This window comes from Barbus barbus (assembly GCF_936440315.1).
Source record: "Barbus barbus genome assembly, chromosome: 18".
Lineage (NCBI taxonomy): Eukaryota > Metazoa > Chordata > Actinopteri > Cypriniformes > Cyprinidae > Barbus > Barbus barbus.
In genome coordinates, this window is record NC_136746.1 from 25,742,041 (window position 1) to 25,756,193 (window position 14,153).

A 14,153-nucleotide genomic window follows, 5' to 3' on the forward strand; every position below is an offset into this window, starting at 1 on the left:
TTCAAGACTTCCTCACCGGCAGACCTCAAGTGGTGAAAGTTGGCCAGTTCACCTCAAACTCCATCACCCTGAACGTAGGAGCCCCACAGGGCTGTGCCCTGAGTCCCCTGCTTTACTCTCTCTACACGCATGACTGCGTGTCCTCTCACAGCTCCACATCTATTATCAAATTCGCTGATGATACTATGGTTCTGGGCCTCATCTCCAACAATGATGAGACCGCATACTTGGATGAGGTAGAGAGACTCACATCATGGTGCCAGGACAACTGTCTCTGTCTGAATGTGAGCAAAACTAAAGAGCTGATCATGGACTTTAGGTAGAGACAGCAGCAGCCCTACACTCCTCTTATGATCAGTGGGACTCCTGTGGAGAGGGTGAGCAGCTTCAAGTACCTCTGTGTAAACATCTCCGAGAACCTGACTTGGACTACACACATCCAAACACAGGTTAAGAAAGTCAGGCAAAGACTGTACCATCTGCGAAGGCTGAGGAAATTCAGGGTCTCACCAGCAATCCTGAAAACTTTCTATTCAGGGACCATAGAAAGTGTATTATTTTAGCCTTGCATCTCAGTGTGGTATGGAAACAGCTCCAATCAGGACTGCAAAGCACTACAGAGAGTTGTGCGCTTAGCTGAGCGCATCTCAGGGTCTGCTCTCCCCTCTCTGCAGGACATCTACCTCAAACGCTGCAAAAATCATCAAGGACTCAAATCACCCTGGTAACCATCTATTCACTTTGCTTCCATCTGGCAAGCGCTTCCGTAGCCTGATGGCAAAAACTGAGAGACTTAGGAGGAGCTTCTTCCTCCAGGCCATCAGGCTCCTAAACTCTAACTCTGTGTCATAGCATCAGTTGACTCCATGTAAATACCACCATATCAATAAGCTATTCATAATTTTTCTCTACCTCATATTGCTGCTATTTAAATACCCTGTACAACTCTTTTGCACATTCCTCTTTATTACTATTTAAGTCAACAACATACTGACCTGCACATTTATATTTATATTTTTAATCTTTTATTTTATTCTTTTATTTTTTGTACTTTTCTTTTTCTTAACATTTGTATTCTATATAATTGCACTGTCCTTGGAGCGGACCTGACCTACATTTCACTGCTGGTTATACTCTGTATAATTGTGTATGTGACAAATAAAAATCTTGAATCTTGAATCAACAGGACACAGCTGATCACTTAGAAAGACCTGTGAGGCAACTGTTCCAATACTTATGCTCACATCAGATAGAGGGATGAAACTCTAAAAGTGCTGAACTTCTTATCTGGTAAAACATCTATGTGTTCAATCACTCAGTAATAAAATGTGACATTCTATAGTTTTGTCTCATATCCATCTTTTAATCATATTTGTAAATGTCTTCACTCCACAGCAAACGGAGCAATTTTGTCTTTACTGTTCCAATACTTTTTGAGGGTATATATAAATGGAATCCATATATTGTTTATATATTTCACAACAGTGAACCTTTGTTTTTTTCATGTAAATACTTTGAATTTTTATTCATATTTGTCGATTTATAAATATTCATACACATTATTATTAAAACATTTGTTTGTATTAAATATTTTAATATTTCTAAATATATTTTATAATAATATAATTTGATTTTATATGTGTATGTGTATATATGTATGTATAAAATATAAAATTTTAGCACACTTCATTGATGCAAAGAAAACTCTTTACATGCGTTTGTTGTTGCATGTATGAGAATTTGGAGCTCATATTTGCATACTGAAAACTGGTCTGAGATCAAGAACACAAGACAACTGTCTAACCTCCTAAATCTGATGCAAACTGAACAACCACTGGATTTTCAGAAATTCAGATTTTTATTTAGACACATAGTATCTGATTTACGCTTAAAGACATTTCCTGTGAAACCTTTGAGATTTTTCTCACTGAGATTCATTCAGTGTGTTACAGTTTATCAGGAACCAAGCAATGATTGTATTTGCATATCACATGTTGACATCAGGAGCATTGAACTTGTAATGAGGTTCACCTGGAGACATCACAACTCTCAACATGAAGCGTACATTATTTATTTATAGAGATGGATTTCACATCGCAGATGTGGATTACCAGCTGTGTTAATGTCATAGAATTTTTAAAGATAAGTTTCAATCACAAAGGCTTGACCAGACGATGCCAGTACACAAATGTGCAGTGTGTAATTTCTGCAATGCTGGCACCAAACAGTTGTGGTCATGTTTCACGATGCCACTCTAAACGCAGGGGTTGATTGTGTGTGTGTTTGTGTGCTGCAGGTTGGAGATGTCGTGGTGTGAAGGTTCTGGAGGCAAGATGACTGTAGTCAAGTTGCTCTTCTCCTTACTGCTGCTACACACATTTTCTGAAGGTAATGACCACACACACACACACACACACACACTGGTTTCTTTTTTTGTGGGGCTATATTTTCTATCCCCTTACCCTAACCCTAAACCAAGCAACACCTAAACTTACCACTCACAGAAAACTTTGTGCTGTTTTAGATTTTTCAAAACACTTCTTTCTTTATGATTATAAGCTGGTTTCCTCATGGGCACAAAAATGTCCTCACTAGGTCAACATTTACTGGTATTACTATACTTGTTGGAACATTTGGTCCTTATAATGTAGTGAATACCAGGCACACACACACAGTTTCTCCATGTGGTGCAAAGCAAAGCAAAGTTTACATTTGAGGATGAGTATTCTAGCATGTGTATGAATCAGTTTAATAAACTGTCAAGCTGATTTGACAATCAAATTGTCTCTTTTTGAATTATTTGTCTATGTGCACATGCCATCAAATGAACATCTTTGGCTGCTTTTTTTCAGCATCTCTCAACACAAGCATTGCATTTTTAAGACACAGCGTCAAGAAAACCGTATCTCTAGAATGCTGTGTTCTGTTCCATACTGTTGCGCTCTTTCTAGCTGTCTTTGAAGACATCCATGTCCTGACTAAATTGCTAATTTAGCATTAATGCGTTAATTTTTATTCAATCTTTCATTAGTAATTATACAAAATTAATGTTAAATTGACCCTTATTAAGAGTAAATGTTGAATGATATTGTTTTTCGATGTCAAATCAGTGGGAGACATCTAGAAGAACAGGACATGTTTTATATGAACCTGAGGTAACGGCTTGCCTCATGAATATATTGATGATCTAACAACAACTGCATGAGCTAATTAATATTCATGAGCCCAGTGACATCACACCCCACCCACCTTCGGCCCCCCCACTAACTTGTTGCTCACGGGTCAAATGTGTCTCTCAGACTTTGAGATTAAAACTCTGATTGTGCTGTCTCTTCTGTGTCACTCTCATCTGTTTCTCTCATTTTTCAGCGTGCTCTCATTACCTTCCTGTTGTCCTTCTATCAGCCGCGAGTCCTGTTTTTACTCAGACATCTCACTCCATCACTGCTCTCTCGCGCCTGTCTATCATTCCTCACTGTTTGCGTGTGTGTGTCGGACACCTGCGATCTGTGGCGGCACGTTTAACAACACAGTGTCTCTGCCACTTAACATCAGCCCACAGGAGTTTATAATTCGCTGCCCTCTCCTTCCTCTTCCTGTCTGTGTCCTTTTCTTTCGCCGAACCTCTCTCAATCATTTACGCACTCCATCTTTCTTCATGAATCTGCCTCGTCTCTCATAGGTCCTGTGGGAGCTGTTCTCTCATGGTTATTAGCTCTCTGTGATTGGTTCAGGGTTTTGAGGGTTAAATGAAATGGAGGTAAATTAGGGAGGGAGTTTGAGCCCTGAACCCCAGAACAACTCGAGACTGAATGTTAAACACTTCTCTCCCAAAAGAGAGAGAGAGTTTAAAGGAATAGTTCACAAAAAGAAAAAAAACTGTCATTATCCAAACTTTTTCTTAGTGACCATGACTGTCAAGCTTCCACAAGGACAAAATCATATCATGAAAGTATCATTAAAAGTAACTTTTGCACTATATTTCCAGTCTTCTGATGACATGTGATAGCTTTGTGTGATGAACAGGTTAAAATTTATGTCATCATTTGTACCTCTTCCAACACACTCTCAAGGCATCTTGAACTTATTTTATGATTTTGCTATATGGTTGCAAATTCGTATTAATTTGTACAATCTGTTTATGCTCTGCTGACTGAGTTTAAAGGTGGGCCGTCATGCTTGGGACTTTGTTCTATTCATTGGTTGTTGATTGGATGGAGGCAGAGAAAAATCTGTTGTTTGATAGGAAGTTTATGTCATTTTGATCAAAAAAGGAAACATAGGCATGAATTAATTGTTCACAATAAGATCAATAGCATGCATTTAGAAAATAGATGGGATGAATTTTAATCTTTCAGTAAGTCTCCTTCAGTATATATATATAAAAAAATAATGTCAATGCATGATTTACAGTGAATAACAATGTATATTTCAGCTGTCGTATGGCTTCAGAAGACTTTCATTGTAGTGCACATGTATTGATTGCTATATGGGTTCTTTTGTGGTCTTTTTTCGTTTTAGTCATGACCAATTAAGTGCCAAAAAGGACCAGAAAAAAAAACATAAAAGTAGTCCATATGATATGCCGTATTTCAAGTCTTTTGAAGTAGCTTTGTGTGAGAAACAGACCAACAGAAATGCAAGTGGTTATTCACTGAAAATCTTTCTTTTTGCTCTAAAAAGAAGACTAAATATAGTGCAATTCATGCAAGAGTTGTATTTTGTCCTATTGGTGCTTTTTGGACTGTGAACAGTCTATATGTTCTGCTAAATAATTCCTTTTGTGTTCCTCAAGAAACATATATTAAAAAAGCTAATTAAAATATAAATATAAAAACAGCTCACCCTGGAAGAAAAAGATGACTAAGAGATTTTCTTTCTTTTTTAGAATTTTTTCCTTTTTTTGGTGAACTCTCGTTTTTAAGGTAAATAGTGGAAGAGGTGGAAGAGAGTTGAGCTGTCTTCATAAAAAATGACGGTGTCTGTGAAGAGATCTGATATGACGTGAGGTTCTGTCCGACCTGTTCACTCAAAAGACTCTCAGTCAATGTCACAATGGGAAAACATCAGCTATCAAGTCTGTTTCACACATCCTAGGTCTGCAGCAGTGTAAGCAGCGTAACTGCAGCCGCAGGCATTTGTAGAGCTCTCATTACAAAACAGAGTTTTTCTTTCGTAATGGCTATAAATTATAAAATTGTTAAGAGCAGGCCATTGAGAACTATTACAAACCCCAAAGTGTAAGCTAAACTGTATTGTAACGAGTGTGTTGATACATTGTTTAAAAGTGCATTTTGACCATATTTTTTAATCATTGTGTGAAGTACAACAAAACTTGGCTCAGCTGTATACTGCCTGCAAAAACAGTATCTTTTATGTTTTGCACACAGCTGTAGGCGGTGAAATAAATGCACGTCACTTATAGGTTGCTGACACTGGATGTGTGAAACAGGCCTTAGTGTGAAAATTCAATTAAATCAAATTAATTTCAGTATTCATTACTGTAAGGGACCATTTGAAATATTGTAATTATGTTCCTTGCATAGAAAGTATGGATGAATTGTGTTATGAAATAATGAAGATGTATGTGATTTGATTCGTGATTGACATTTTCTGTATCTTTAATGTTTTGTACTCTGCGCGTGTTTACCTATTGAAACCGGACGTCATGAATATTCGTGCTGAAATTGTTCTTCTTGGACACCGTAGTGATCAGGTGGACTAATGAGCTTAATAAGGTGGCGGGTGGACGCGGATTGTTGGAGCCTATATTGTTTTAATGTGGATTTTATATTTTGTGTCACTTTGAAGTTAATTCGACTCACGTCTGATGATGACGAAAGGATTATTCTATTTGATTTGCATTCCTTGGTGAGCGCAGCGAGGTATGTTGATTGTAATTAAAGAAATATTTGAATATTTGAATCTATTGTGATGCTTACTTGTGATGTTTATGCAATTCAATATGTTTATGAGTCTATGTTTGAATTATGAATTTGTAATTTGTATGTGTTACAACAGTTTTCACGATGCTTGGGGTGTTGTGAGTCGCTACAAGATGTACAGAATAAAGATGTTGATTGAATACGTCGCATTGTCGTTGTGGTGAAGTTAAGAAAACCTCACGCATCAGTCGAGGCTCTCGGATCCAAGGGACTGCTACAATTACAATTTACTTTCAATGCATGGGGCTCAAAGTAAATTTCATTAAGCTACAATAATGATATGATTATTAATTTTATCATGACAGTGTAAAGATCTGGAGCTGAAGCCGGGACAGATGCAGCCGACTTCGCTTTTGGCAGGAACTCTCATTAAATCTGTGATCCAGTTTGTCACACACCTAAAACTCGTTCTAATCTCTGCTGCCATTCTGTAATGGTTCAGTAATTAACACGGGCTGACGTGTTACTCTAGATTGATTCTAGTTAGTGCGTATTGGCGGATGCACAGTCGATGGCTCTCATTTCTTGCTCGGCATCTCCCTCTCTCTCTCTGGTTTGTTCTTGCTTCGTTCAAAGCGGAGTCAAAAAGTGATTCACCCTATCAGACACCAGCACTTCAAACACACACACGCACATGCCCTTCTGTGTGTGTTGTCTCTGTGGCCCACTACCCATGCACACGATCAAAGCTCTCCTGATCTTCCTGACAAATCTGCTTGTCTCCTGCTACCCCTGGAAAGAGAACACACACACACACACACACACACACACACACACACACACACGCGCGTATATACACTGGGGAAAGATGTCTCACACACAACAAGCGCAAATGGGGAAGTTTACACATGCCAGACCAAAGTGTGTAGTAGTGAAATATTGAGTGCTAGTGTAGGGGAATTCAAGTAAGAAATGTTATGCTGTAAAAACTGTTTTGTACATTTAAAATATATTGTATATTTAAAAGTAAATTTATATAAATACACACACACACACATATATATATATTAGGATAAGGATGTATCTTATGCTCACCAAGGCTGTATTTAATTTATCAAAAATTCAGTGAATATTGCATTTTAAAATAACTGTTTTCTTTTTAATATATTTTAAAATGTAATTTATTCATGCGATGCGAAGCTGAATTTTCAGCATCATTCCTCCAGTCTCCAGTGTCACATGATCCTTCAGAAATCATTCTAATATACTGATTTCCTGATTAAGAATCATTTATCATCAATGCTGAATACTACGGTGACCGAGAGAGCTCAACGCACTGCAAATAGAAAAACACCTGCAAATTAAGAAAACAACTTCATCAGTTTCACAACACAAGCACTGCAAATGCTCACAACACAACCAAACAAAGAAACGCACTGCAAATACATTTTTTTTTGGGTTGTGTTGTGAGCATTTGCAGCACATTTCTTTATTTGTTTGTATTATGAGCATTTGCAGCACCTGCTGTCAAACTGCTGTTTTCTTGATTTGCTGGTGCTTTTCCTATTTGCATGTGTTTTCTGAAGTTGTAGCGCGTTGAGCTCTCTCGGCCACCGTAGAATACAGTTTTGTGCTGCTTAATATTTTTGTGAAAACCGTTTCTTTGTTGATTAGAAAGTTAAAAAGAACAGCATTTATTTGAAAAAAAAGAAACCTTTTGTAATAAATATCCTTACTATCGATTTTGATCAAGTTAATGCATTGTTTCTGAATAAAGCAATGCATTAACTTTGATCAAAAGGGACAGTAAGGATATTTATTGCTTAAAAATAGCTTGTTAATGGGAAAAAACTGAGCTATTGCAAAGTGTAGTTAAGTTAATAAAATTGCGTTTTTTAGTTAGTACTGCAAAGAAACAGCCAACTCAAGAACCCTGTACACAGGTGGATCTTTCACTGAAGAAAAAGCTGAACAAGGAACCTTTGCAGAACATTTTATTTTACTGTAGAAGTGAGTTATTGTCACATCACATATACACACCAAGCTCTCACACAACCCTCATATTGACTGGAAACAGCTCCACATTGAGTGTGCTCATTTGATGTGTTCATCGATGTCATTTTCTGGTTGCCGTCTCATGTAACAGCTGTAACTGTGTGTGTTTTCTCTTATTAAGACCCATGTCTCTGTCTCTCTCCCCTCCAGCCTCTAATCAGCCACCTCGTTTCCAGAATTACTTCTTCCAGTCGTACCTGCTCATCTATGAGAACACACCAGTGGGTGAGTGACTCTTACAAACACACACATACTGCTCTCTCTGTACACCCACTGATGGATCTTTCTACACATTCTCACAGATTAACTTTTTTTTTCAGTTTTCATGATTTTAGTCCATAAATGCTGAATGAATTTTGTGTGTAAACTAAGCAAAAGGCACATATTAGAAAAATTAGATATGTGCATTATGAGTATATAGTATGAATAGTTAATACAGTGAACTGAATATTTGAGAGGAACAACTTTTTTGTTGTGGAACGTTTAAACAGTTTGCATGCTAAAACCCTCATTTAAAATATTAATCTCCTGTAAAGCACTGGCACTATAGCCATGCACATTTTGACATATACATTTCTGGCAAGCATTTTCATTTTATAAAAGGCGTTAATCCCTCCTTGCTGTCTATACTTCCCATCTCTCATCTTTCTACACCTCTTCATCCCTTATTCATAGTTTTCCTGTCTTTAGGTCAAAGAGCATGCATGTTTATTTAACCTTGTGACCTCTTTTTATCATAAGCTGCTTTTGTGCTCTTATCAGACCCTCAGTCTGCAGTTTGCCTCACTGTTCCTTATTTGCTTCTGTGTTTAACTTCTTGACTTCATGATAAATGCTTATGTAGAATGTAGGAGTAAAGCACGTACGCTGTGTTTTAGGCCTAAAAAGTGCTTTCTCTTCATAAAAAACTCATAAGGACTCACCAAGAGTGAAAACACTTAAATAAATTGACTTTATAGGTTTTCTCTTGCCATAAGTTTGAAAAACTTGCACTTTTTTGTGCATTTGGTGCATTATACAGAAATGCAGCATTGAATGTTAGTACTTTTTTTAATAGTTTTGAAACATTTTATCGTTAAAAAATTACATTAAACTACTAATATTTCCCTCAGGGGCTTACAAAGACAAGGACAGTGTTAGCAAACCTGTTCTCTGTGATATTGCATCGTTGACAGAGAAGAGAAGTACATGATTGCAGCAAAATTAGGAATATACTTTTCTTGTGTGTTATATAGTTGGTTTAGATTTAACTCTGTTTGGTCTCAAGCGGTGTTTTACTCTAACAGTCTCTGTCTTTAAGTTTCTGTCTGTGCCTGTATGTATTTCAGCATTTTTTTTAGGGATCCTGATGATTGACAGGGCAATTTGAGAGTGTCAGGGTTTTCATCACCTTGCCTCGTGTTGTCGTGAGTTGGTTTTAAAATAGATCTATCGGGCCGCTTTGCTGATAGGAGGCTCTCTGAACCGCAAATACACTTATACCTCACTTTATCCATAAAATCTCAGAATTCTGCCATCCAGCCCATTTTACCTGAACCGTCTGCAAACAAGCAGTTTGTGTGTTTAAATGTGCGTTTTAGAAGGGCTCACAACTGCGCCTCTAATACATTATAACTCATTACAGGGGGTTTCTTCACTTTAGACCCTATTGATTTTTAAGGGAAAAAAAATATTTTAAAACATACTTTTCACACTCTTACTAATTTATTTATTTTGTCTACTAACAGTGTCCAAAAGTGTATAAACATACACTACATTCAAATGTTTTGGGTCAGCACAACCCAAAAAAATAAAATAAAAGAATACTTATTCAGCAAGAACACATTAAATTGATCAAGTGAAAGTGTCACAAAATGTTACAAAATAAGAGTTATTCTAAATTGTAGTAATATTTCACAATTGTACTGTTTTTACAGTATCTTTGATCAAATAAATGCAGCCTAGGTGAGCAAAAGAGACTTCTTTCAAAAACATAAAACCGGTTTCTTTTTTTTGGTAATGTACATAACTTACATTACATTATAATTTGAAATTGCATAACATAATAAGATTCTATGATGAAAATGATAGTGGTGGAAATGATATATATCCTAATCACATGCATTTCATATTTTGAATACACACGTTACATATTTTTCTCACACAATTACACTCATTTGACAAAATTAAAGCTAGATGGGAAATAATCCGTAAATGAAAATTGTAGTTAAAGAAACACTACAGTACGCGCAAAGCAGGAAGTTTTTGTTAATTGTTATTTTAATAAATTTAAAGATTTAAGGCCAAATTTACTAAACAGGGCAAATTAGCACTGGGTGATCACTCAGGATTTACTGACAACGCACCAATTAAAGAACACAAATGCAACATCTCATTTACATATCAACCAAAGCAATATGCCAAATGCAGCGCAAATTAGCGTAGTCGCAAATAAACAGACACAATGCTCATCAGGTGCAGGTGATCTACTTATGACACAGGCGCAAAATAGTTTAAGACATGCTTTTTTTGGGCGTTAAATAGTAGTGCAAATACCAGTAATTTGATGAGCTCAAAAGTAAATCACATTGCAAGTAAATCAAGTAAATCACATTGCATGCACTGTAAAAAAAATAATCGTAAAAAAACGGTCAAATGACTGGCAGCTACGGCTGCCAAACAAAAACCGTAAAATAAATGAAAAATATCTTAATTCCAATAAAGTGCAAAAACTATCATTTTACAGATTTTTTCATTAAAAGTTTTAGAAAAAAACCCTGTTATTTTACAGGTTTTTCCTTGTTTGAATTAAGATATTTTACCTTAATTTTACGGTTTTTGTTTGGCAGCCGTAGCTGCCAGTCATTTGACCGTTTTTTTACGATTATTTTTTTACAGTGTGATTCATTTGAATACTTTCCTCCCATAAATTTTGCGTCTGAAAGGGAAACTCCTACAAATGCGTATTCAATAAGGCCAGTTCTAATAAGGCTAATTCTTCACTTTAGTAAATCCTAACAGTACTATTTTAATGCCAAAAGATGGTTTGTGCTGGCCTAAGTTGTTAGTAAATCTGGACTAAAAATTTAACGAATATTCAACATTTATATTTTAAATGACAGCAAGGATGTCATTTTCATACTATACTGAATTCCAATTGATCTGACCAATCATAACACCAAATTTGCCATTTTATCCAACAAACAAACCAGATAGGAGAGTAGATTAACGTTGGTGGACGTAAACTTTGCAGTTGAAACAAGATGCCTTCTGATGTTCATTTACGTTTATTTTGTGCTAAAACTAGTAAAGAGGAATGTCCAGTTCACGTACGTGCCACTACAGCGATCTGTCATGGCACATTAAAGTTCCATTAATGCAGCGTTGAACAGCAAAGACGCTGATGCTGCAAGATGTTTGATGAGCCATTTACATGAGGTTAACAATGAACTCACAACTAGTCAACTACTTTTTCTAGGACCAGTAAAAAAAAGAGTAGTTGTTCAGATCATACTATGTTCATTTCTGTTTATTGAGATTAATTAGGATGTGACAAGCTGTTCCCAGACCAGCGTCGGTTCAGTCAGGGTTCATTTCCACCCGCAGCAGTGTCAGCGTGCCCTGTGTGTCCTCTCTGCCCTGCCTGACTCTGATTGGTGGCTGGAGCCATCAGCCATGTCTGATTGGATGACTCTGATGGCTTATTCATGGAGAGGGTGGATGATTGGACAGTGCCAATTTGTCAGAGTTATAGTTTATTAGTAGCGCAGATGTCCTCGTACTGGAGGACTTCCAAAAGACACACACGCACTGGCACACCCCGACACAAACGCACACACTTACACGAATAAATGCATGCAAACCAACACATTCACACTCAGGAGTCGATGGAGACACAGATTATTCACTGGAGTGTGTGTGTATATGCATATGATCACGGCAAACAGTATCTGTGTTTATACAGGATCAAGTACTTCATATTGCTTGATGAATTTTTGTTATTGTGTTTGTTCAGTGAGAATATGTTTGTGTGTTTGTGAGAATGTGCTTATTTATAAGGGGCAAATGCAACAGAGGAAATTATAACAATCTAAATATACACTACCATTCAAAAGTTTGGGTTTGTAAATGTTTTATGCTCACCACGGCATTTATTTAATCAAAAATACAGTAAACGTTTACAGAAATATTGTGGAATGTGATTGTAGTTTAAAGTACCCCCCCCCCTATTTTAATCTATTTTAAAATGTAAATTATTCCTGTACTGGCAAAGCTGAATTTTCAGCATCATTTCTCCAGTCTTCAGTGTCACAAATATGCTGATTTGCTGCTCAAGATGCATTATTATTAATGTTTTTAAAACATTTCATTAATTAAAACATTTTCTTCCAGAATGTTTTGATACATAAAGTTGATAAATAGAACGAAGAATATGAATTTATTTGAAATGGAAATATTTAGTAACATTATTAATGTCTTTATTTCACAGCCAGCTATGATCAAAGTATTTTCTATAGGCTCTTATCTTTATTTATTTAATGAAACATGATTAAATACTTGTGTTTTTCATTGATGCAAAGTCGTCAAAAAATGGTAAAGCTATGCTAATCTCTAAATTCCTGCTTTGCCTAGGGCATTTCCAAATGCATTTGCTAATTAATTTAATTTAATTTAAATTTTAAAGCCTATTATTATTTATTATTATTATTATTTTAGGTATCATGAAATGGTCTTATGTTTAATATGACCACTTTGCAGAGATTTGACAGTGCACAGGTGTTTTAGGCACTGCTTACCTGTGGTAAATTTCTGTAACACACCTTTTGTGTCTTGTTATTTTATGACTTTCTGAATGTACATATTTGTACTGTTGCTGTTGGCACATGGTCTGTGGCTTATGTAGTAAAATATAAGTAAATGTTATAGTTGCCTTGTCCATACTGCTTGTATGTGCTTTAAACTGGTGTCTCACTGCAGTTTATCAGCCAGCCAATTTACGACCCTCTCCTTCCTGCTATCTGGAAAATTCCGCTGAGACGCCTCTGTTTGCTCACTCCCAAATTGGCAAGTGGCTTAATTAGACTAATTAGTCAATTAACTAACTGTAGCACGCACATTCATCTGTTTAAATGACAGAATACTTCAGGCCTGTTTGGCTTTGAATAAAGGGCATACTGCAGATAATTATAATGTTAGTTTAACAGCAGTCTGCTGCTACCACTGAGAGGAGTTTGAAGACTTCATTAAGAGCCCACAAATGCACCACTTAGGTGAACCAGAGGTTGAAGACATATAAACGTGCATTGCATGTTCTGGGTTTCAGAACTTAGTTACTTTGGATGTTATTTTAACAATCTAAGCGCAAGGTCTGAAGCGCATGGCGCAGGTGCACTTAGGGTGTGTCCGAATCTACTTTTGCTAGTTTAACGATGGAAAAAAACAGTGTGCATGCCAGGCGCATGCTCCAAAAGGGTTGTACCTATTCTCATAATGAGCTATGGGTGTGTTTTGGCTCGCTGTTTACATGGTGGAATTTGCAAGAGCAAAGAATAAACGCGTCTCCAAAGAGGAAATGAATCTGCTTGTGCACAAGGTTAAAGCGTACACAATAATAATCTTTTATTGCATAATATGAACTTGAGTCTTAAAAAAAATACTGCACCATTGACTTTAGACCAGTTTTCAGTTGCCTCAAAATAGCAACGTGCCAACAATGCGCCTGAACATACCTCGTTTTCAGACCAGCTTGCCCATGGGCTAACAGTTTACAGATTACGGCGACTCCTATGTTCATTAGTGCATCCCAAAACACAACACTTGTAAAGCCTCTTTGGTGCTGACATTGTATATCTCCAGTAATGATGGACAGCTTCTCATTCAGGGATGTGTCTATGCTAATAGGGCAGAGAGCGTCACAAATGGGCGGGACTTTTCCCCCTCGGTGACGTGAACAGAGGGAGAATCTGAAACAGTTTGTTTGGAGAGACTGTTCATGATTTATTGGTTTTATAAAAAAATGTGTTGGTGGATTTTTAACATTATGGGCTGGTTGTTTTCACACACTGCGGGCACACAACTGTGTTCAAACTGTGATTTTTGCATAATAGGTCCCCTTTAAACAACGTGGCGCTTGATGTGAAAATGATAACTGCGTCAGGCTGAAACTAGCAAAAAACACTTGCATCGCACCTGGCATCGCATTGTGCTGGGTGTATGATATAGAGCCCTTAGTCT

At 36.8% G+C, this 14,153-nt stretch overlaps 1 protein-coding gene across 1 annotated transcript in view; it reads left to right on the plus strand.

Moving 5' to 3' along the window:
• Positions 1-2,303: 2,303 nt before the first annotated feature.
• The window catches only part of cdh23 (cadherin-related 23), a gene marked incomplete at its 5' end in the record, with an annotated part of 216,819 nt that continues 204,969 nt past the window's right edge, over positions 2,304-14,153 (plus strand). The window contains 2 exons of the mRNA XM_079440403.1: positions 2,304-2,388; positions 8,091-8,165. Of these exons, the coding sequence (XP_079296529.1) occupies positions 2,304-2,388; positions 8,091-8,165 (160 nt within the window). The remainder of the gene's footprint in view (positions 2,389-8,090; positions 8,166-14,153) is intronic.